The following is a 26373-nucleotide window of genomic DNA, read 5'->3' as shown; positions in this document are numbered from 1 at the left end:
CCGGTCTATTGATTCTTAATAATGTGTTATAAGGTATTAATCAAACAGTTGACTAATACTGGTGTTGCAAAGTTACTTATAGTCAACAGAATGTTTAAAGCAGCCAAAGTGTTACTACTTTGTTCAACAATATTGTTTAAAAAGACAATTGTTTGTTGTCAATTTCATGTTAAAGAGGCAGGTGTCTCAAAAAAATTTCAGGTAGTATTAGAGACAGGCACATCAACATTTATGTTTAAAGGCTAAAACTCTTTGGCTGGTGTAGCATGCTAACAGTGCTAACTGATAAAACCACTGGATGGCAGCAGGTTTGCTGTGTTTTTGCTCATTTTATTTGTCACTCTCGAGAACAAAGTGTCTTATGTAGTTTCTAATTTTCAGAGCTTGGAAGTAATGGAAGTACAGATAACCTGGTTTAGTTGTGAAAATATTCTGGTAGGATGTTCAATAGTTTAAATAGTGTTAAATAGAGTTAAATAGTTTAGCATCCCAGCTTAGCAATTGTTTTGTATCAGATGAACTCTCTACTTGAAATCTTAATTTACAGAGCACACAGACCATTTTCAATGTACTTTAAACTATTATAAACTTTTTTTTAGAAATATATACAGTTGAGATCAGAGTTATTTGCCCTTCTGATTTATTAGCCTCCCTGTATATTTTTCCCCCTAGTGAAGTTTCACAACCTGATTTCGAGAGGAGCACGTGATAGGATTGACTACAGCTGATCCCTCTCACTAACTGTGAACTCTTGAATTTCTGTTTAATGGAAAGAAGATTTCTAAACATAATAATTAATAATTATTAACTAATTTCTAATAGCTGATTTATTTTATCTTTGCCATGATGACATTATATAATATATGAATGGATATTTTTTCAAGACAGTAGTATTCAGCTTAACGTGCAATTTAAAAGTGTAACTAAGTTCATTAGGCAAGTTAGGGTAATTAGGCAAATCATTGTATAACAATGGTTTGTTCTGTAGACAATCCAAAAAAAGTTACTTGAGGCTAATAATATTGATCGTAAAATGGTTTTAAAAAATAAAAACTGCTTTTACTCTAGTCAAAATAAAACAAACAAGACTTTCTATAAAGAATATCATAGGAAATACTGTGAAAAAAATTCTTGTTCTGTTAAACATCATTTAGGAAATATTTGAAAAAGGGAAAGAAATCACAGGAGGGCTAATAATTTTGACTTAATCTATATCCAGAAATTGACCTGAAGAATGTGTAATGATGTATAATATAAGGATGGATAAATATAATTATATTTTACATTTATAATTATAAGGGAAATTTGCCCTTTAACAATTCTCAAAAGAAGAAAAGACTTGTGATGAGCACTATTTAAAGCACAGTGATGTTCAGCGGGTCAACGATGACTATCCAGATGGTTTTGATTTATAGGAACCTGCTGTGCAAAGCACTCCGCTTGTCCCACCAGCTGCATCCAATAGCTCACAGTATCACATTGTTTGATAATTCATTACAATCTTACAAATATTCCCCTTTCCTTTGCCATCTTCGAGACAGTGTGTTGGTTTCTACTTGAGGGTGAGGAATAATCCGTATAGACTTTAAGTTGTGTTCCCAATAACATGGCCTTTTTTTTCCACCAATAGTTTCCATGGGGTTTCCCTCTCTTTTTTGGAAACAGAATGTAATATTTATGTCAGTTTTCATGGCTCATGCAAGGAACAATCCTACTCCTGCCAACTCCGCTGACCACCTTGCAACTATATAAAATTATATGAATGTTCTGCAATTATGATTCTCTTGCTAGCATTTGATGAGCAGGTGGATCAGGAGTTACGATGGGCCTTCCAAGGGAGGTTATTATTTTTGCTTTTTCATGCATTTCTGGGATTTCTGGCATAATGCTTTTAGGAATGTTACCCGGAGGTTCTATTTGATTGCTGGTCCGGCGCTGACCTTTTACCTCCCCTCTAGTCTCGCGAGTCTTTTAACTCAGCAGCCAAAGCACACATTGCAACTTGTTCTAGGCATGAACAGACCACATAGACAAAATGAGATCGAGTGACCTTTAATATGTTGAAAATTTTACCACTATGTGTTGTAGTGCTGTATTTATCTAAAATATATTGGCATATTATTAGGTGTAACTTAATTATTTAAATGTCATGACACATTTATTTGTAAAACGGTTCGATTTTGTTGTTTCTACTGGTGTCTGTTTATTAATAGGAACAGAAATGAATGGGGACATCAGATTATGTTTTATGTATTTTATATGCTTTATTTTTATTTATTTATGTTTTAAAAACAGCATTCAAAAAAGTTAAATACTATTCAGCGACATTTTCCATATGTTTAACCAGCTATAAAAGACAACAGATAGAATTAATAAGGCTATAAAATACCGTTCTGTTACTGATTTTACACATAATGATATTACCATTAAGTTTTTACTGATTAATTTTGGCTATAAACATAACATATTTTTAGCCTACAAAGTCATTTTTTATTCTTTAATTATTGAACATTTTCGATTTAGAACTTATTACAGCGAAGCTAGAGAAAGGTAGATTATAATAAAAACAGTAATAGTGGTATGAGAGGTACACAATCAGGATTGAAACATGTCTGGGTACAGTCTCACCAAGGTTTGACCAAAATTGTATAGTTTTCCTGCTGGCTCTGTTTATTTTGGCTGTGGTATATTCTAAGTTTATAATGTCTAGTAAGTAGAATTTTTAAGTTAGTTCAACTGGAGTAGATGGATCCAGCCATCGTTTCATGATCTTTTTTTGCAGCAGCAGCAGCAATCAGAACAACCAACAGATTCCATCTTTGGTTGATAGATAATGAGAGTGATGAATTCTCCAGCAGGAGAAAGAGCAATGGGCCAATTTGGATCTGAGTTTTCATTATATCCGATAGTAAGTCTCGTCCCTGGTACTAAAATAATGCAATAGGAACATATAAGTGCCTTGTGCAGAGTTTGAATTTTCATTTTAAATAACAAACAAGGAGTGGCATAAGCCTTAAAGAATCATTTATAGTGAATCATTTGCTGAACAGTTCTCCCAGAGAGTGTTACAATCTATCTATCTATCCATCCATTCATACATCCATCTATCCATCCATCCATTGTTCTGTTTATCTGTCTGTCTATCTATCTGTCTGTCCATCTGTCCGTCCGTGCGTCCATCCATCCATCCATCTACAGTATCTATCTATCTATCTATCTATCTATCTATCTATCTATCTATCTATCTATCTATCTATCTATCTATCTATCTATCTATCTATCTATCTATCTATCTATCTATCTATCTATCTATCTATCTATCTATCTATCTATCTATCTATCTATCTATCTATCTATCTATCTATCTATCAATCTGTCTGTCTATCTATCTATCTATCAATCTGTCTGTCTGTCTGTCTTTCCTTCGTTCGTTCCATCCATCCATCTTTCATTCGTTAGTTCGTTCCATTTATCCATCCATCCATCCATCCATCCATCCATCCATCCATCCATCCATCCGTCCATTCATACATCCATCTATCCATCCATCCATTGTTCTGTTTATCTGTCTGTCTATCTATCTGTCTGTCAGTCCGTCTGTCCGTGCGTCCATCCATCCATCTACAGTATCTATCTATCTATCTATCTATCTATCTATCTATCTATCTATCTATCTATCTATCTATCTATCTATCTATCTATCTATCTATCTATCTATCTATCTATCTATCTATCTATCTATCTGTCTGTCTGTCTGTCTGTCTGTCTGTCTGTCTGTCCATCTGTCCATCTGTCCATCTGTCCATCTTTCTGTCCATCTCATCTTTGCATCTTTTTAATGATTTTGAAAACATATATTTTTCATTAAAAACAGGACCTATAAGTATTAGTGATTTTTTTTTATTTGTGTGTGTGCTTGCGTGTTATATATTGTATATTGGATTAGTAAAATGTTTGTAACATAAAACAGTACAATAAGACATGTTTACTGGGCCAGTTGAGTTACAGCTCACTGTTATATTAAAAATACCCGGAGTGGTATTCTCCATTGATTCTTAAATTGTTCTTCATCCATCCAAGCTTTTCAACTTTTCCACCTCCTGAGGTTGACAACTCCCCTACTGCCTTTTATCCTGGATTACTGTACCTCTTGAATAGATTGGAACAAGCCTCGCAGGGCAATCTGTCAGGAGATCTGGCTATAGTCACCCTTGTGTCTGCATGTTTGCCAGAGTCAATAAGCATTTTCACTTGTTCCTCTCCCTCTGCAGACTGGATCAGCTTTATGGCATGTTGGAGCTAATAAGTTAAAGACAACTTCACACACTGTCTGCATGAACGAATTCCAGTGCTTGCTAATGTCTTCCTTAAGGCAGGTCTTTTTAACCTGTTTAACTCCATTCCCATTTTTGCTTTTATGCTACTAAATGGGGGTCTCTTGATTGACCATTTTACGAAAGATCAAACTCCAAAATGCTTTAATGCAGGGGTATTATATTACACTCAACCCTAAACCATAAAAATACAAATCTTGAATTTAGTTTGTCTTATCTTACTGCAATATCTTTATAGAAATATATACTACAGTTTTTCTCAGTGGCTTTGGTGTATTTCTCACAACACTATTTACATTTGCACAACAGTTAATGCATTTCTCAAAACAATTATTCATTTGTGCACATCATAGTAGCAGTTTCTTATTCCTTCCAACAAATTGCAAATGCTTTTGGACATGCATCAATTGCTTTCATTCAACTCTCTGCTGTTTTATAACATTATTATTCGCTTATGTCATGCCTGTCAAAATTAACTAAACTTGTGAATGCCATGAATAGTCATTCCATATAAAACTAATAGTCCTCATTTCATTACTTGAGTCTTTACATACAAAAATGTTGAGCTAGTTGTCAAAATCTGTCAAGCTAATTGTATTTTAAAAAATTAAATCTTTTTTCTTCCTGAAAATATCTTCTAAATTTAACAGTTTCATGAATGATTTACAGACCTATGTATGTTGTAGGTTCAGTTCTAATATGTACTGCAATATTGTTTACAGTTGTGCACATCTCTACCCAAAGGAAATTTATGTTTGTTGTAAATAAGGGTGTATTTATTCTTTTGCACAATTCTGTGAATAAATTGGAATTACAAAAAGCAAATGCAGTAAAAATGTGAAACATACATATTCAATTCAATTCACCTTTATTTGTATAGCGCTTATACAATGTAGATTGTCAAAGCAGCTTCACATAAAGGGTCATAGTAAATAGGAACAGTGTAGTTCAGTTTGTAGTGTTTAAGTTCAGTTCAGTTTAGCTCAGTTCAGTGTGGTTTAATAATCACTACTGAGAGTCCAAATACTGAAGAGCAAATCCAACGATGCGCAGCTCTACAGATCCTGAACCATGCAAGCTAGTGGCAACAGCGGAGAGGGAAAAAAAACTTCACTAAATGGCAAAAGTGAAGAAAAAAAACCTTGAGAAAAACCAGGCTCAGTTGGGCACGATCATTTTTATTTCTCCGCTGGCCAAACGTCTTGTGCAGAGCTGCAGTCTCAGTGGCGGAGGCTGGAAGCTGGCCTCAGCGAAGACTCGTCTGTCTCTGGAGCGTCACAGGAATCAGTCTCATGTTCTCAACTCCTCCATGACCACCACAGTAGCTGATCAGGATACGACCTGGTCCAGGATATAGAAACCTTGGGATCATCTCGTCGTTGATCTTGGATCGAATCAGTGACTCTGCATAGTCTGAGGGCCTCTGGAAGAGTATCCCCAGGTGGAAATGGAGAATAATGAAAATAATAGTGTAGCTGCTGTTCATAGTGTATATAAACAAGATGCAGAACCTGTGTGGAAGCCCGCTCACTGTATTCAGTGTCTTGTACTCAGATACCTCACTAAATGCAGTGATGTCTAACTTTACTGTTGGTTTTCAAATGGCTGTGCAAATAGTACTCTATATAGTGCTGTCTGGAGCATTTTCAGGAAGTGTCACCAAAATCAGATTTTTCTGCCTTAAAACTGTCAAAATTAAAACTTTACAAAGCCATTTGACTATCTTGTTCATAAACAATGGTGTCAGGACTTTTCATCATGATGACACTGACACTTTCATTGACATCAATACTTGCTTTGGAGGAATGAGCTATCCATTTTAAGCAAGTGACACGCTTTTGCAGGTTATCAACTAGGTTTTACAGTTTGTACTAATTGTTTTGAGAAATGCATTAACTGCTGTGCAAATGTAAATAGTGTTGTGAGAAATGCACCAAAGAGAAAAACTGTAATATAAATAATGTAATAAATAATATCAATAGTATATATATTACCCTAACCCTACAGTATAACTAACTAGAAAAGTAAAGTTCGTAGACAAACTTTAAGGTGGATTGAGAAAGCCTCGGCTGAAAGTTCGAAATAGTTTTGAAGTTTCAATAATTGAAGTAGTTTTTAAGAAGTTTGAAACAGTAGGCATAGAGAGATAAGTACATATATGTTTGCATGTTTCTAGTATGGATTGGCATGTTTCTTCCTAGGGTGTTGCTAGGGTGTTCTGAGTGGTTATAAAGACATTGCTAGGGTGTTCTAGGTGGTTGCCAAGGTGTTCTGATTGGTTGTTAGGCGGTTGCTAGGGTGTTCTAGGTGGTTGCTAAGGCATTGCTAGGCAGTTGCTAGGGTGTTATAGGTGGTTGCTAAGGTGTTGCTAGGTTGTTGCTAAGGTGTTCTAGGTAGTTACTAAGGTGTTGCTGAGGTTTTCTGAATGATTGCTTGGTAATTGCTAAGATGTTGCTAGGTGGTTGCTAAGGTGTTCTAGGTTGTTGCTAAAGTGTTGTTAGGTGGTTGCTAAAGCATTACTAGGTGGTTGTTAAGGTGTTGCCAGGCGGTTGTCAATGTGTTGCTAGGTGGTTGCTGGCATGTTCTGAGGGTTTGCTAAGGTGTTGCTAGGCGGTTGGTAAGGTGTTGCTAGGTGGTTGCTAAGGCGGTGCTGGGCGGTTGCTAAGGTATTGCTAGGTGGTTGCTAAGATGCTGCTAGGTAATTGCTGAGGTGTTGCTAGGGTGTTCTGAGTGATTGCTAGGCGGTTGCTAAGGCATTGCTAGGTGGTTGCTAAGAAATTGCTTGGCAGTTGCTAAGGTCTTCTAAGTGGTTGCTAGGCAGGTGCAAACATAAATTTGCATGTTTCTAGTATGAATTTAGTATGAATTAGTATGTTGCTAGTATGTTTATAGAATAATTTAGCATGTTTCTAGTATAAACTAGCATGTTGTTATCATAAATTTCGTATGAATTAGCATGTTGCTAGTATGATTTGTATGTCGTTAGTATATTTCTAGTAGTATCGATTGGTATGTTGTTAGTATGTCCAATGTTAAGTCAATGGCAGTTTTTTACAATAGAAGTCTGTGGGACAGTTCCTAGGTTGTTGTAAGTGGTTGCTAGGTGTGGCTAGTAAGTTGAAAGGTCATCAGTGATTGGCAGATTGGTAGTCTGAGTTAAATGAGCCCAACTTTAAGTCTGTATGACAGTCTGGTGCAAAGTTATAAGGTCACAAAGTTTGGTCCAATGTTAAGTCAATGGGACTTTTTCGAATTTTCCGGGTCACTTTTTGAAAAACCGTTAGTCGGATCAGTTTGAAAAGATATAGCAACCCGAGTCAGACCAGTTTGGAGGTCTGGAGTTAGTTTGGCAGTTGTAGTATGAACGGTCTAGGATGAGATGCATATAGAAATTAGTCTCAGACGAAGAAGAATATTAAGTTGATGTAGTATAACAGTATGTTAGCTTTCTCAAACCACCATAATAAAAATGGCAAAAACATACAACCAAAAAATGACCAAAGCCTTATTTATAGCAATTAAAACAGGTAAAAATGTCAATAAAAACAAATTCACACTATAATAGTTCCTCAGTAATACAAAGCGACACTGATTCACTGACTAAACCAGAAGGCATCTCTTTATCCGTTTGCCAAATTGAACTCAATATTTTATTTTTATGATATCCACTAGGGTCCTACATACTCCTGGTGTTTATGCATGATTTAGTGGCTTCCCTCGTGTGTATTTGTGAGTCTGTGTGGTTGGTAAGCAAGAAGGACGTGTGTTTAAGCGAGAAAAGCATGTGTGTGTGTGTCTGTGCGAGAGTGTGTATGTGTGTGTTCTGCACCTGCAGGGCTACGTCAGTAGTGTGGTAGTCTTGGGGTCAGAGACGGCAGGCAGGGTATCTGTTTAATGTCCCGGTGAGCAGGCCTGAATTTATGAACTCGGGGAGAGGGGGAAATGATAACGTGTGGGAGAGGAGAGGATCGCTCATGCTTCTGTCCTTTTCTTCTGCTAGGAATGCCTCCTTTGCATTCTTTCAGACGCTTTTATTTTGGCTGCACTTTTAGCTTTATGATGTTTTTTTTACATGGGTAGGGATGAAACAGACATGACGCAAAAAGGAGGAGACTTTCTTCCTTTCTGGTGTTACAAACACACAAATAAAAGAGATAATAGAGTCATCGCTGTGTCTCATTAAAATTTTATTGATGTATGCCTCTTAACCCAGAGCAATGCAGAAAAATAGTAGATAAATGTGTTTTAATGCTCCCAGAAAATAGATATTAACAAATTAGTTAAGGGCCATTCAGAGTAATGAAGAGAACTGTAAATATAAGCTAAACAGTAAACAGAATGATATTGTCAATTGGTGTGTATGCTGGTATTGTCAACTTGTTTTCTTTTTGATTAAGTTCACTTTTGTTTTGTTGTTTAGGACTGAAAAAAATGTATGTGGGACATTCTACCAGAAATGTACACTATCTGTCCCTGAAATAAAAACACAAATACAGTGCATAAAAAATATTTCCTCCAAAAAAAAGTGTCTAAAATGGACTGATGCTTGATTTCTGTGAATTGCTGTCATTTATTTGATTCTCAGATTTTTTTCTTTAATAAAAACACTTTACAAATGTACAAACCCTGTCACTATCCTTGTCCTCTGCCCAATTGAACTTTGAGCTTTAATAGTTTTGTCATGCTAAAAACTGTTATTTAGAAAAAAATACTTTAGAAATAGCAAGTTTAAGTTGTTATCACTCACATCAATTGATCAAAAACACAAAATTATACATAATAAATACTACAAATATAGGAATTTTTTTATTAAATTTCCCTAAAATTATTAATTTCCCTACTGAAAAAAACAGCTTAAACCAGCCTAGGCTGGTTGGCTGGTTTTAGCTGGTCGACCAGCCTGGTTTTAGAGGGGTTTTGGCCATTTCCAGGCTGGTTTCCAGCCATTTCCAGCCTGGTTTTAGCTGGTCAGGCTGGAAAATGACCAGTTAAAACCAGCTTGACCAGCCTAGCCAGGCTGGGAGCCCAGCCAAAACCAGCTAAATCCAGCTTAAACCAGGCTGGTCTAGCTGGTTTTAGCTGGATTTAGCTGGTCATTTTCCAGCCTGACCAGCTAAGACCAGGCTGGAAATGGCCAAAACCCCTCTAAAATAATGCTGGTCAACCAGCTAAAACCAGCCAACCAGCCTAGGCTGGTTTAAGCTGGATTTTTCAGCAGGGTTGTCTCAAATTTCCATATTGTGAAGTAATTTAAAAAAAAATTATGTCAAATGTGAATTTGATTGTTGTTAGATCAGATATGGTTGACTGAAGTTAATGAGTATTATTTATATTATTTATTAAATTTCCCATTTATTGTATTTTATTAACATCTACCCCCACCTCAACCCTAAACCCAACCGTCACAGGAAAATAAAAACTGTAGTTGTACCGAGTATTATTTATGTTATCTATTAAATTACCAAATAAATTTTATTTTTTAATACCTACCCTCACCCCAACCCTAAACCCAACTGTCACAGTACTGTAAAAATATAAATTATTGTTATACAGTGTCATAAAAAAATGCTACTACTGTATATTGATGTGCGTATCGCACTTCTGTCCGGCTGCATATCCTATCTTGCAAAGACTATAGAATACACAAGACGTGTCACTCGTATAGTTTTGATTGGGGAAAAGTGTAACGGTCAATATGGTGATTAAAGGCCCTCCTACTAGTACAGGAGCCAATCATCAATCTCTATAGACCTTTTTCTTAAAACGCAAAATTACCCATTATGTTTTGCGCACAAGGAGAATGCTAAGAACTTCTGGTCAGCAGCTGATGTGTATAATAAACAGTCACATTTGGACAGCTTTGAAACGATAGGGGATTCATCTATTTTATTTGTTTTTATCGTCTTTAAACTAATACTGTTGTCACTCAGCACCATCTCCAGGACTGGTTATTTAAAAAAATGCGACCTAATAGGATGGAAAACAACTACTGCGAGACATTTTCCCCTCGTTGTCAGATGGCATCTTGTGCAGTTTAAATGAAGCCTCGTCATCGCTAATGTCAACATTTTCTTTCTTTCAAATATATAACCAGCCTAAACAAATGTAATTTATTAAAATGTTTGACACACACATGTAGCCTGTACTGTCCCACTTACACATGGACTAAATAAGTGTCACAAAGTGAAAAAATTGTGGCGTTTTGAAATGACAGAAAAACACAAAACTTGTTTGTGTGTGTGTGTATGTGCGCGCGCGCATTGAAGAGCCGCTGAGCTAACAGGTCGGGAACACACCCACTGTATTTCTGGTGGCAAACACGTGAACTAGTAGAACGTTTTTCTCTCGTGCTTGAACCACATCTCACAGATTATAACGGCTTTAACACACACCTTTCAAAGTTGTGTGTCACAAAAACACTCCGTAATCCACTCAAAACGCTATTGAAACCCATTTTAGGATCGAAAATTACCACTTGTAAACACTGTAAATGGAAGTTCTAAACATACCGGAAGACGCTGGTCGCTATGGCGCCCTCCATGCAGCAGCCAAGAAACAGGTCTATAGACTGAAAATACTCTGGGGGAGGGGCTCCGACCACATGAGTTTCTGCAGATTTTGTGTGATTTGGACGTTTAGAAATGAAACTAAAGAGACAGTTGGTGTTTAATTTCATTGGTGATTCATGATATGAAAATCAATCATAAGCTTGGCAAGCAGTTTTGGAGAATCTGATGTTTCTTCGTTCAAACAGAATGCCTGAGCAAACTGTCCGAGAGGCGTTTTAAAAATGGGACTATGTCTAAACTTTACTTTACTAATTTGGTGCATTTCCATCAAGTTTGTAGAATGGCTGACTTTAGAATTGGTAACCCAGCAACCAAACAGTAAACAAGGCAAGAGTATTAGAGACAGCTGATTAGCTGCATGAGTGTAGTATTTGTTACCACAGAGTGTATATGGAAAATGTGTTTCCAACTTCCTTTATTCACCTTAACTTTTTTCACACAAGTCCAAATTGAGCGTAAAAAAGTTTTTTGCGAATTAAAGTATGTTTAAGCATGCGACCTTTTAAAATGCTCATTAACACAGGGTGATGGAAACCCAGCTATTGACCACCCTGTGAACATCACTACAGGTTAAAGTTAATATTTTGAAACACTAATGTAATAACACTGTTATACAATGTAATCTCATGAATATTCTTTTTTTTTTTTGGACAATGAAATTTTGTGATGATTAATTTCAGAATCAGAAAGAGCTTTTTTTCCAGGTATGTTCACAAGGAATTTGTTTTCGTGACAGAGCTTCTACAGTGAAACAGAATTACTGAGATGGGACAAAAAACAAATAATAAATATATTTTGATAACAGAAGTAGGGAATGCAAATATACAACTTGACTAGTGTATGTACAGGTATATTACAATACATTACATGTGCAGCTGTAATGTGCAAATTGGCATGTAAAGTATGTTGTTAAATAAGTGTATATGTGTATAAAAGTGTATAGCAAGTATTGATGTTTGTTTCATAATTATTACCATCAAGTGTTTATGAGATGGATTGCCTGAGGGAAGAAACCAGTGTGATTTTGGCAGCCCTTCTGCTTGCTCTGGATAAGTACAGTTCATGGAGAGTAGGGATGTTGTACCAGTGATTCGCTCAGCAGCAACTATTCAACGTAGTCTTCGGTGGTCATATTTGGTAGCTCTGTTAAACCAGACAGTTATTGAAGTGCAGAAGACTGATTCAATGATGGAAGTGTAGAACTGTTTCAGCAGCTCCTTTAGGTGGTTGAACTTCCTCAGCTGACAAAGGAAGTACAGCTGTCCATGATGCTCAGTGGGGGGTGAGCAGGGGGGTTTCTCCACTATCATCTCCACGGTTTTGAGTGTGTTGAGCTCCAGGTTATTATGACTGCACCCGACAGTCAGCTCCTTAACCTCCCGTCCTCACCGTAATTTGTGTATGCATCAAATTATTATTATTATTTTTAGCTAAGTTGAGTCTTTATTGGGGAAAAATAGTATAGCAGTTATTGTTTTTTTTTTCTATAAGATGAAAGCATAAGTATTCTGATTTTTAATGTTAGTCCGTCCATAAGGAATGTGTATGATGACCACTTTTGAATTATTTGAACACATTAATGTGTCCATAAAGTTAAAGAGCTTCTTCAAAAGACTTGCTATATACCACAGAATCTGTGTGGCTTGCTTCTTATTAGGTTTTTTTTCACTTTTTCCTGCAATAATGGAGCTTCACAGTTCCCATCCATTTTCATTGTATGGAAGAAAGTAGTTTGAGTTTGGAACATGTGAATAAACAATGACAAGATTTTCCCTTGAATTTGTGTTTCTGTCCTTAAAATCTGCATCATATCAAGATAGCATTTAGCTGGTTGCTTGGTTCCTCTGTGTGTCACTTTGAGCTGAGTAATCCTGTCCACAGTAAAATCTCATTACAGTTTTTCCCCCCAAAAAAGTGGAAATAGATGGTCTGTGGTTCATTTGCTTTCAGCTTTGTGCAGCATTTTCACCTTCAGCGTAGACAGAAAAATGGGAAAGCTGTGTAATTATCAGCCAGATCGAGGGTGGAGCGGTGTTTAAAGCTAGAGCACTTGTCTCTTCTTCCACCTCCTCTGCCCCTATGGATGAAATCTATCCGCGAACCCATGTGTGACAGTGCATTCTTTGACTCCATCTGCCTTCAGAGCGAGAGAGTCTGGGACTTTATTGTGGTGACCGGTTGGGAAAAACCTGCCATTTCTAATAACGCTGGCTTGAAGCAGTTCGGACTTTGAGCATGTCAAGTCCCATCTGAAAGAGATTTGGGAACCCTCAGCATGAATAAAAACATACAAATGGATTTAATCAGTTTGAAAAGAGCTCGGAAGGGCTGCTGTTGGCCCTGGCCGCTCATATCAGTGAAGCAGATCTCAATGTACACTGCCCCTGCTGTGAGGACAGGCACGATGGAAAGCTCTCTTTTAATACTGGAAAACCTACTGTATCTTATTTGAAAACATGCATTTTATAGGCTTCTAAGTTATTAACGTAATGAACTGTGCTGAAAAACATGTTGCCTACATGCCTTCTGCCCTCTGATAAAAGTTTGGTCACAGGTTATTTTGATGGTCCGTTTGTTGAATTTAAGTTACATTGCATCTATGTGCCAACTAATTCTCATTAGATTATAAGTAGACTGTTAGGTTGGCGTTAGGGTTGGAGTTAGGGTAAGGGTTAGTGTTAGGGTTAATGTAAGTTGACATGTACTTGCAAAGTTTCTTATAGTCAGTTAAATGTCTGTTTAGCAGCAGTATCAGCAGATATTAAGCAGACAGTCTACTAATACTCAAATGGATCATCAAAATAAAGTGTTACCAAAGATTTTTTTAAATGCTGTCATGTCACATTAAAACCTAATATAGGAATTTGCTGTTTTGCTCTACACAAATCTTGGAGCACTATTTATATATATATATTTATATATATATATTTCAGAAACAATGTAAAACTCACTGTTCAAAGTTTAAAGGAATATTACTTGTGACTGTCATCTTGCAATGAGTTACAGAATAACCTAGGCACGTAAACAAAATCATTTTGATCAAAAATAACTGTTGCACATTTCTGAAGGTAACAACACTCAAAAACATTCCTCAAACAGGACAATTCCTTCTCCACATTCTTTACACTCTTTGGGTTCAGTCTTACCCCAGTGTGTGCTTTTGGCCAGTTCTCTGTCCACACAACATTCTCATAAGCAAAGGTTAGTCGAGGCTTTTGGCTCTTTCTGCTTATGAGAGATTTGGTCACTGCATACTGGGGCTTTCAGCCCACATTGTCTTAAAAGAGCTGGTGAGCAATTCCAGGTGCAGCGTTGAACTAATTGACCATTGAGATTCTCTATTATCCTGTCCTCTCATGCATTTGTCTTTCATGGACAACAGGCCTTTTTGAGGACTTGAATGAATTAGTGACATTGCGTAGATAAAATATTGTATAAATACAATATTATATCAGGGTAGCACAATCGCCTCACAGCAAGAAGGTCGCTGGTTTGAGCCCCGGGTGGGTCAGTTGGCATTTCTTTTTGGAGTTTGCATGTTCTCCCCGTGTTCACTTGGATCTCTTCCGGGTGCTCCGGTTTCCCCCACAAGTCTAAAAACATGTGATACAGGTGAATTGGGAAGGCTTAATTGTCCGTGGTGTGTGAATGAGTGTGTATGGATGTTTCCCATTGATGGGTTGCAGCTGAAAGGGCATTTGCTGCGTAAAACATATGCTTGATAAGTTGGCGGTTCATTCTGCTGTGGCGACCCTAGATTATTAAAGGGACTAAGCCGAAAAGAAAATGAATGAATGAATGGATAATATTATATCAACATTTTGCAAGGTTAGTGAAAACTGGAAAGAATTTGGCTCTTCATTGTAACTCCATTGAACTCCATCATTCATTTTGTAGTAGTTATTACTGCATATCAATGCTTTGGGTGTTGAGTGTGTGCAGTTTACACTGTAGAACAAAGTTCAAGCTACAGCATACACGCATACAAGCATACATTGTATGTCAACCACAGATCTTTTTTTTTTACTCATGAATAATAAAAATCCCATGGGAAAATCTTGAAGTAAACAAATGGTGAATTAGTCCTATGGGTTTTGATGTCACAGTATCAGCACTATCAGCAATACTTCAATCAAATTTCATGAGCCAACAAGGTTGATGGCTTTAAAAACAAGCACCTCTCTGCTTTACAAGTTCACTTAAACAACTGAATAAAATAAGCAAAATATGTCTGGAAAACATTTTTTATTCTTACTGTATGGAAAAACTTCAAAATACATAAATTTTACCACCAACATTTTGCGGAACAGTGGTCAATTTGACTGCAGTGTTCTAGTATTTCAATGTGTTTATTTGACCTATCAGGCATTCTCCAGTCTTCAGTTGATGTTTTGTTACAATGCTCAATAGATTTTGGCCAGCTTGCTGTACATTAATTCATGGTTAGTGTCGGTGCAAATGTAACACGCAAAATGCCCTGAGGGGAAAACAGTTCTTGGGAGACCAGCCTGGTGGCTAGTTCCTAGGCCTGCACGATTAATCCTTTTTAAACCAAAATTGTGATTTGAAAGGGTGCGATTTTCAAATTGCAAAAGCTACAATTATTTCAATGCACTATCAAATATGGTAACAAGCTATAGTTTTTGAAAGTTATGACAGTTTGTAAGCACATTATCCTGAGAAATGTGAAAAATATAACACAATCTAAATGTAAAGGTTTTTAAGGTTTTATATATTTTATATATAATTAATTAATTTAAATTTAAAATACTGTAGTTATTGTCTTAATTTGTCATGACAACTGACAACTTTATTGGAAAAAATAGCAACAATGTTTAAGAGGTTTTAAATAAACAGCAGCATGTAGCGTACTGTGTGATTATGCTTGGTCTTTCTTTGGTGCTGTTAAAACCACCACATCAAACCTGAAGCTCTTTTATGAAATGGTAGTAAGTTACATTTTAAATCACAAATCGCAATTTTGATCAGATAAATCACAATTAAATTTTTTCTCCAAATCGTTCAGCCCTACTAGTTCCTAAAACTAAGCTCCTTTATAATTTCAATATAATGCTCCATCCTCTCTTCTTAACATATAATGTACGCACACACATATGGGCCAAAGAAGTAGGATCTATTAAATATAAAACAGAAAATATCCAAATGTTTGTTAACAAATGGGGAAAATACAGACTTCACATTACTTTGTTAATATCAGAGCATATTGTGTTTTATATGTTAATATGAATACAATGCAGTATTACAAATACGTTTTGTTTACAATCTATCCTGAATTTTACTGCCTCAGACTTACATTTACATAACTAACAATAGTCCCAAAATGAGTATATCTTAAGTGATGTTGAAATCTTTAACACTTAACAGTCTGTGTAAAACTTCAAACATTATTTAAACATAAGTGTGAAGTGTTTGTGTAATCTCACCTCAGATGTGTAATCTCACTTCACTTTCACTACATACAACAGCATGGTAAATGAAAGGGCCTGTGAGGCTGCGACCCGTCGATACTTTTAGAGCGAGAGACTGAATTCCCTGTGACCACACAGAGTGCCCATTGTTCTGGATTGGAGGCAGCTGGGTATCAGAGATGCCATTTATCTCCTTATCTCCCCTCACTCGCAGTTAACCTCATCTGTGGAGAACCAGCAGAGCTGCGTCAGCAGACCTGGAACACACGTCTGCTCTTGTCTAAATGAAGATTCAGGAAAATCCAGTTGCTTAGAATGATTTAGTTTTATTTTTGTTTTTTAGGAAAACAATATGCCAACATAATAATAGAAATAAACTATATGTGACCCTGGACCACAAAACCAGTCTTAAGGGTCAATTAATTGAAAATTGACATGTATAAATAATCTAAAAGTGGAATAAATAAGCCTTGCATTAATATAAGATTTGTTAGGATAGGAAAAGCATTTGTCTGATATGATGAATTATTTGGATATCTAAAATCTAAGGGTTGAATAAAGCTCAAAATATCACAAAAATTGGCAGTTGTTCAAATTACGTTCTTAGCAGTGCATATTACTAATCGAAAATTACATGTTGGTATGTTTACTGTATATGAAACATACAAAATGTCTATATAAAATACTTACTAATCATCTTAATGATTTTATGCATAAAGAAAAATCTATTATTTTACTCATATACTGTATTTTGGTTATTCCCACAAATATATATTTAAGCAACATAAGGTTTTGTGCTTCACATATGTAAGCAATATTGAAAATTATATCATGAAACAAGAATGAATACGATGTCTCACCATCCTTATATTGAAGTGAGAAATCATACAATTTGGCTAAATGATGGTTTCACCCTTGCACAGGTAACCCAGGTGTGGTGGGCTTCTACAAGACATACATGTGGACACTGTATCAGACGTTTCTCCAGAGATATCCAGTGTGGGCTGTGAGCCATGCTGGACACTGTATGCCTCCAGAAAGCTTTGATATGATTGAAGGTGAGACATTTTCCTCTTTACATACACTATGGACAAAAGTACGTGGACAGCCTTTATAAATATACATATTTGGCTGTCAAATTACTATCAAGTTCACTGTATATAAGTCATTCTGAAGATGTAAAACTTACTGATCAACTGTATGGAGGCAAAAGGGGATAGTCATGTAGTTGGTTAATGTATTGTATCATCTGCCCCATTTTTCCAAGTTGTCCATGGACTCAAAAAGAGTTTGCCTTTTTAAAGGGTAACTCATATGAGTGTCAGTGTTATCACAAATGTCTGTGTACAGATAGTGAGCTTACAGTTATGGACTTCTTTAAACCGTATGAACTTTTTGTGTTTTACATAAATGTCATAGGGAAACCAATGTGTAGAGTGACATCATAGGTCATCTGTAGAAACCACTGGCTGTGTGCTGTCCTGTGAGTCGGCGTGATGTCATCACCACTGTTATAATTGAGTCAGTAGATGGCAGCAGATAATTAAGTGATTTTAGTTATTCAGAGTCAAATTATTCATCATTCTTTTAGACTAATAACATTTATGAGGGGTTTATTATTTATCATTTACACATTATTTTTTTGATAGTCTTATAGTATTTAATTTCTTTATTATTTAATTGTTTAATTTGATTATTATTAAATACCATTAATAATGGTTAATCTTTTTCATATAACGTATGAATTACCATTACTTTTATGTCTAGGACAAGCAATATACAGTCCAAGTCAGAATTATTAGCCCCCCTTTGAATTTTTTTTTCTTTTTTAAATATTTCCCAAATTATGTTTAACAGAGCAAGGAAATTTTCACAGTATGTCTGATAATGTTTTTTCTTCTGAAGAAAGTCTGATTTGTTTTATTCGGCTAGAATAAAAGCAGTTTTTAATTTTTTATGAACCATTTTAAGGTCAAAATTATTAGCCCCTTTAAGCTATTTTTTTTTTCGATAGTCTACAGAACAAACCAACATTAAACAATAACTTGCCTAATTACTCTAACCTGCCTAGTTAACCTTTTTAACCTAGTTGAAGTCTTTAAATGTCACTTTAAGCTGAATAGAAGTGTCTTGAAAAATATCTAGTCAAATATTATTTACTGTCATCATGGCAAAGATAAAATAAATCAGTTATTAGAAATGAGTTATTAAACTATTATGTTCAGAAATGTGTTGAAAAAAATCTTCTCTCCGTTAAACAGAAATTGGGGGAAAAAATAAACAAGTGGACTAATAATTCAAGTGGACTAATAATTCAAGGGGGCTAATAATTCTGACTTCAACTGTATGACTTTTAATTCTGCACAATATTGCATTGATGTCTGAAGTAATTTTATCAGTATTTTCATTTATTTTTTACAGTTTTGATTCATTTAACCAGCCTAACTGGACATTTTGAAGTCTCTCTGAAACCATTACATAACTTCATATATTCAAATCTCAGACAAACACTTCCTGTGAGGTCATTGACTGAGAGTTTCGGACACAGCTTTATGTATAAATAGACTGTTCTGTCTTATATGCTGGTTTGTACTGTAGTGTCTGTCAAATGCGAGATGCACAGTAAGATGGAATACATTGAAGACTGACAAAGAGCCAAGCCGCCTCCTCCTCTGCCTGAACCAGTCTATGAAAGTCCAGCATATTCATCCATAAAGCAGCATAGACGTTTTTATTGAACTTGCTACGTGGGAAAAACATTACCAAGCCCTCACCTGTTATAGGACAAACCACATGCAGATGTCTGCATCTCCAAAAACAGCAATTCTACGGATTAGCTTGATGCATTGGACAGATGAACACTGGACTCATCAGTTGTATTATCTGGACAAACGACTTACAAAAATTTGCACTTATTAGAATGTCATTTTGTGAAATCTGCTCTAAAAATATCCGTAAATTATCAGTTTTCGGTATTTTGTGATACATGTTCCCATCCACCTCTAAACCCCCACACCCCACCCCGCCCCGTTAATTTATGTTTTAAATTGAATTATGGGACCTTGATCTTTCTTCTCTTAACTTCTAACCTTTTTATCCTTGAAAAGTTTGAAAAAGTGACATTTTTAATAGATTATATTAATTTATTTTCTAGGGTGGTGTATATTACAGTACAAAAGCCTTGTAATAAACTGGCACTACATTTTCTACAGACTTATTTCTCTAAATATTATTTCTTATATTATTTCAAATTAATAAAAACGTCAATAAAAGTCACTTTGTTAAACTGTAGAGTTGAATTATCATTGACAGAGTAGAGATCAAAGTCCCATAATGCAATTCACATCCATAAATAAACTGCTTTTACACTGTAATTACTGTACCACACGATTATCAAAAAAGACAGAATTAAATTGGTAGATCCACAATAAATCATTCTAAAAATAAACTAAGTAAATATGTCCTACATTTGTCCTACACTGATAAAAAAAACTCCAAATTAATCCTAAACTGCCTTAATAAACAAGCAGTTTTGATACTGTAAGAAATGTGACATCACCATTTTTAAGCCCCACCTACAAGCCAATGACTGACAGTCCTGCATTAGTATATTTACTGCAATTATCGAGTTGTTTGGTTGAGCTGTACAATTTCGGCCCTCCTATAACCTAAGTTCCATATACCATAGACACAATTTCAACTTACTAGGACATTTATGTTAAGCTGCTTTGACACAATTTACATTGTAAAAGTGCGCTATATAAATAAAGATGAATTAAATTGAATTGTATAGTAGATGTTCTGAATACCCTGTTGTTCTGTTTTAGACATACACCCCCCACCCCCCACCCCCAAAAAATAGTTTTAATAAATGATCTGTGGTTTATTTTCAGTTGAATATTCACAGACACATTCTGGGGACACTGAAGACTACTATTACTTCTTGTAAAAAGGGGCATAATAGGTGCCCTTTAAATCATCCAGTTTATATGAATAATCGTCAGACTGAAGCATCACACAATTGCTCATTTATTGCGAACACATGAACTACTTTTGACCAGAATCGCAGTCTTAAAGTATTCAGTGACACGCAGCTGATCTCTGGCTCGCACAACAGACGATGACATCCGTTGCTGTTCATATCATGTCGTGCAATCATGAGCTGGATGATTAAAAGTCAAAACTCAGCAGCGGATTCAAATGTGCCAAGAGATGACAAAAAGCGGCAGGCGTTTGCCAAAGCAGCCAAGATGAAAGAAGGGATGCAATTAAAAGTTATATTTCATTTCCTCAATATCGCTATTTGACTGACATTCTTGATTACCATCAGGGGGCTGAGGTATCAGATATGCTGGGCTTTTCTTTCCACGCCATATTGTCTTGTTCATCTCAATGATCCATCCCTCATCATGTTCTGCCATTTGGTTCACAGATGCCCTGTTTGAGGAAATAGCTGCTCGTGTTGCTCCTCATTCCTGAAGATGTAGTATATCAGAGTGTAATCAAGTAAAATCTGCTAAATAGGTCCTAGAAACGTTGTTTTATCATGTGGGCATGTGCAGAACCTTTATTTTAGATGTTAGATTAAACAAATGGCTTTAGTGATTTATGGTTTGGATATTCCTGAATTTATTTCTGGAATTATTTAGATGCTCTCTGCAGTTTTAACATCAGTGCTAGATCAACCAATTGCATGGATTGAGGACGGGGCTATATGTTCAAGGGTGTTTTTTATTTTGAATTTTTTCCTGTTAGAATTTGAATGAATCAGTTATTATACACTTTAGGTCAGTTATTATCATTAATTAAATATGTAGTATGTAAGTTTGACACGCAGTGGTTGAACTAGGTATTGCACTCCTGGTTCAAAACACATGCAAGTGCAATTGACGACACTAACAGGAGGAGCATGCTTTGAGCCTAAAGGCTGATTTAAACCGTGCTCTAAATAAAAGCAACAGCACGCTATAGAAGGAATATTTTCCGCAAAATAGGATTTTTTGTCATAACCAACACCTGAAAATTATATTTTAGAAATGCCTTATATTTCTTGCAGCTGAACAACAGAAAGCTGACAATGATCACCTCAGGTACACCTCATGTGCTTTATTCAGTGTTAAACGCTAAGAATGCGAGCTTGAATGTCTTTTTACATGACATTTATTACCATACTACTGAAAGCAGCAGCAGCTAGTTCACCTCAGATCTTGAAAATAAAATAAACCGTTTGATGTTGAACTTTAGAGCTGTGACTCAAAACCAACACCTATAAGTGATTCAGCATCTACATTTAATAATGTTAAAGAGGTTTATTATGTATTAATTAGATTATAAATCCTACCATTTCGTTGGGGTGCAGTGAGTGCACTATTCTGTGCTTCTGAACGGCTGTATTTAAATTTCTATCATGTTTGTCTGGTGCAAACAGCCAAATTGCTTGTCACACAACGTGTTGTTAACACAAGGGGTTTCAATCTAACCTGCTTACCTATTGTTAACATTTGTAATATTTTTATTATTTGCTAATTAATAATCACCTCACGAGGCAGTTACTGTTCACTGGAGGTTGCATGTTTGGTGGTGGATGCATACTTTGAGAGCCTTCCAGACTGAAAGAATAAAATACAGCGGTTTTCCACCAAGGCAACCTGGAGTGCTGAAATATAATTGGTTAACTGGCATTGGGTGGGTTAAATGACCAAAACAAGCAGACGTTCTGGCACAGAATGCACATGTTCAAAGCAGAATATTTGACTTCAGCAATGTTTTTCAATCACAAGTATGTTCATTTTGCATATTTCCTAAATATCTGCAAACATATTATGGTATTTTTATGCTTTAGAATTCAAAAGAGTCAAAAACTTACAACGTCAATAAATGGGTACTAATGTGCTGATATAGAAATTTTGGCTGATATTGAAAATCCTAATATTACTTTTTGAAGCTTAAATACAATAACAAAAGGCAATCAAATACAGAATTTTGGGGTAGATAATGCTCACATTAAATCATAAAAAAATATACTATAATAATATTAATAATTATAATAATAATAATAATAAAAATCATTGTCAATTTAAATAAAGCTGGAATAAATAGTGATAAATATTAGATGAAAATTAAAATAAAAAATTGAAATGTTGAAAAACACGATAAAATAATATAAATATAAATTGATTAAATTATTTTTAAAAATTATTCATACAAATAAAAATAAAAGCTAATTAACAATATTAACACATTATAAAGTTTAATTTATGAATATCATAATAGCTCTGATTTGAAAACAAATATTTTACATTTATATTTAATTTCCTTTGAAAAAAATACAAGCATATTTAAACTATTATAGTGTACAAACATTAAAACAGCACTGGCTTAAAATAAATATTATTTAATACATTTGAACAAAACATTGTAATAATTTAAGGGTTTAAAAACCCAAGCTGGTAGTAGAATTGGTGGTCTTTCTATTTGCTGTTTTCCGTAACCTGGTGGCATCAGATCTGGTTTGCGGTTTCTTCTTTAGCTGACCCTTCAAACAACTTAAGGTTTTCAAATCCAACTTCCTCCACCAGAAGTCACTACTGGCTGTTCTTGTGAATGCTGCCCATTGATGGACTACTGTTCAAAGAGCACTTGGTCAGCCAGCGGTCAGCAGCCAGCACAGCCGTTCGGGAACCCGCAGAAACCTCTTTTGGTCCAGTCCAACGCAGCCACAGAGAGACTTAGAGTTCATTGATGAGATCTTAAACTTACACCGCCAAACACTTCAGTCCCTTTGGCATTACAGGCCTGGTCGTAGTTAACGGCATATATTAAGTGATATTACATCCCCGTGTTTTGGAAACATAAACAAAAGCAAAGGGAAACGGTAGTGTGGTAAACATGCCAAATCTCTGTGGAGGAACTGTTCCTGTGGTTTTGCGATTTGTGATTGATGCCTTTTGATTACAGTAAAAATATCTGTTAATGCAAACACGGGGGAAACATTTTGGACTCTGCCAATGTCAATAACCCTGCCCTGGGTCAAGCCGTCCTCCAGACCTACACGTCTCAGTCATTTTGTAAGAGAGTCACCAGTCAAAATCTACTTTTCCTTCTCTGATATGACTAAATTACCCTCTGTTTATGCCCAGGCTATTAAAGCATGCATAAAAAAGGAATTTCCATCGTTCTTATAAGACTGCCTGGGGTGTAGTAAAAGGGAAATTGATTGTTCCAAGCAGTTTGGTTGGTGTGACCCTTTGTGACCAGTTATAGTCAGGTTGGGTTTCATGTTTGTCTTGCTGATTAGAGGCATAGACATTAGCAGGCAGCACATGGGTGCTTATATTTAAAAAAATTGGTCTAATATCTTTGTGTGTAAGATAATACTGTTCTGTTTAGTTGGATTTTGATTGTTATTGGCTTTAGAGACTGATGTAGATTGTGCGATCATAAGCATTAGCTGATTTTACTTAGAGAGTAGAGAGAGTAAACCAATTGCTTTTAAAGCAATTAGTTGACTTAAAAACATAAATAAACCTGTTATAATAATTAGCCATACACACTCATAGGTCTCTCTGTTGTTATTTAATGTTCAAAGAGTGAATTGGTGAACTTTGAACATGATTGATTTGATTGGATCATACAGGAGTATTTCAGAAATTGCTCATCTGCTGAGATTTTCATGCACAAACCATCTCTAGGGTTTACAAAGAATGACCCTGACTCCCCCCAAAAAAGAGAAATCATTATTAATATAGATTTACATTTCGATTTGGTCATAATATTCATTCATTTTTCTTCGACTTAGTCTCTTATTTATCAGGGGTCGCCACAGCAGAATTAACCGCCAACTATTCGGGTTTTTAAAGCAATTAGTTGACTTTACTTAAAAAGTGAATAAACCTGTTATAATAATTAGTCATACACACTCATTAGTCACTCTGTTGTTCTGATGCCTTTTAATGTTCAAAGAGTGAATTGGTAAACTTTAAACATTGATTGATTGGACCAGACAAGGAGTATTTTATAAAATTACTCATCTGCTGAGATTTTCATGCACAAACCATCTCTAGGGTTTACAAAGAATGACCCAGACTCCAAAAAAAGAGAATTCATTATATATAGGTTTGTGCATTTCCATATGGTCATAATATTCATTCATTTTCCTTCAGCTTAGTCCCTTATTTATCAGGCGTAGCCACAGTGAAATGAACCTCCAATTATTTTGTCTTTTAAAGCAATTAATTGCCTTTACTTAAAAAGTGAATAAACCTGTTGCCTTAAAATTATTAAGTAAATAATCTATGTGCATAAATATTAAAATTAAGTCAACTTAACAGTACCAAGTTACAACTGGTTTACTCATTTTTTTTAAAAGAAAAGTCAATTTGTTGCTTTTAAGGCAACAGGTTTACATACTTAAGTAAAGTAACTAGCACTTTTTACATTATAGCTGAGGGAAAATGACAGACCATTTGAATTTACAATCTATAGTTATGTGTTTGAGTAAAACATATTTTTTGTTTTATTCTGTAAGATGCAGATAGATTTTTTCATCATTTTAAATAAAAAAAAGTTGTCAATTAGAGAAATACATAAAAAATATAACAAAAATATAGCATTAGCATAGTAAAATAACAAAAAAGTCATCATTTTCAACAGTGGTGGAAAGAGTACTGAAAAGTCATACTCAAGTAAAAGCACCATTACTTGCCCAAAAATGTAGTACAAGTAGAGTAAAAGTATCTGTTTTAAATATTACTCAAAGTATGAGTAAAAAGTAGACCTTTTGAAAGTACTCAAGAGTAATGAGTATTGAGTATTATGCTGTGAAAAGCTGATGCGTTTACATGCAGTATGTTTGTTGGTGTGTGTGTGTGTGTGTGTGTGTGTGTGTGTGTGTGTGTGTAAACGTGACATTCTGTAGTGCATTTAGTGATTGTTTATGGCCATTTAGCAATTTCCAGTGTTGGGCGGTAGCGTTGCTACAAGTAGTGACGCTACTAGCTTGACTACATTTCTTAGTAGCGTGGCGGTAGCGTCGTTACTTTATAAATCCAATAGCTTTTCAGTAGCAACACTATTTTTAGGCGGTTTTAACTTTTAATGGATAGAATAGTGCAGAGAATTGACAGGAAATAGTTGGGAGCAGAGAGAGGACCTCGAGCCGGGAATCAAACTCGGGTCGCCGTGAGCACCCAATATGCACTTAACCACTAGGCTATTATTGCTAACTCAAAACTCAAAGATAATATTGGGTGCTCACGGTGACCCGAGTTTGATTCCCGGCTTACTGCTGCAAGTAGCGCAGTAGCGTACACACAAGCTACAATTACCGAACTCAGATCAATAAGTGACAGCACCAACATTCACGGAGCTGTGAGGCCGGTGTCTAGCCAATGAAGATAAATCCATATGATGGCGAGAATAACGATTTCTTTTTCTTCCTGTTTTATGATCAATGGTCTTATTGTCCCGAAAAATGGCTCTTATTAACAATATTTGAAATTTGGGTTATTAGATTATTAAAATAATATATAAACATTTTAAATCCAGAGAAACCAAGATGAAACCAACTCCATTTTCAAGGAGCCTCTTATATGTTCTATAGTTATGCATATATGCATTTTTTGCATGCAAACACCATTCATATGTTTCAAATATGTACCTTTTTAAAAATACTTTCAAAAAGCCCTTTCTATAAAGTCAGTTTTAATCAGTAACTCCACTTATTGTGATTCTTGTGACATTAATATTCAGCAACCTGATCCCTAGATGAAACATACACCACATATTTATTGCACATTTTTGAGAGGGGGATATAATCACTTAACAGTGCTCCCTATACATCGCTCACTCTTGCCAACAGATCGTTAATTTATATTGAGGAATTTGTGTTTGCCATATGTTGCATAAATGCATTTCTGGGCCCATTACAGGTTGCTGTCATTTTTCTTCTTTACCAAATAGAATGTCTTTTGTGTTGGTAGTATTTTATAGTCTTAAATTCAAGGCCAAATTGACCCTGCATAATTTCTTAATACACATTCT

At 35.5% G+C, this 26373-nt stretch overlaps 1 protein-coding gene across 2 annotated transcripts in view; it reads left to right on the top strand.

The window, feature by feature from the left end:
• Positions 1 to 26373, top strand: part of ldah (lipid droplet associated hydrolase) — a 79342-nt gene that overhangs the window by 8088 nt on the left and 44881 nt on the right. For both annotated transcript variants that reach the window (XM_056477699.1, XM_056477698.1), the window contains exon 3: positions 17256 to 17390. In XM_056477699.1, coding sequence (XP_056333674.1) covers positions 17256 to 17390 — 135 coding nt within the window. The remainder of the gene's footprint in view (positions 1 to 17255; positions 17391 to 26373) is intronic.

The sequence above is a fragment of the Danio aesculapii genome, chromosome 17 (assembly GCF_903798145.1).
Source record: "Danio aesculapii chromosome 17, fDanAes4.1, whole genome shotgun sequence".
Lineage (NCBI taxonomy): Eukaryota > Metazoa > Chordata > Actinopteri > Cypriniformes > Danionidae > Danio > Danio aesculapii.
This window is presented reverse-complemented; position numbering and strand designations above follow the sequence as displayed.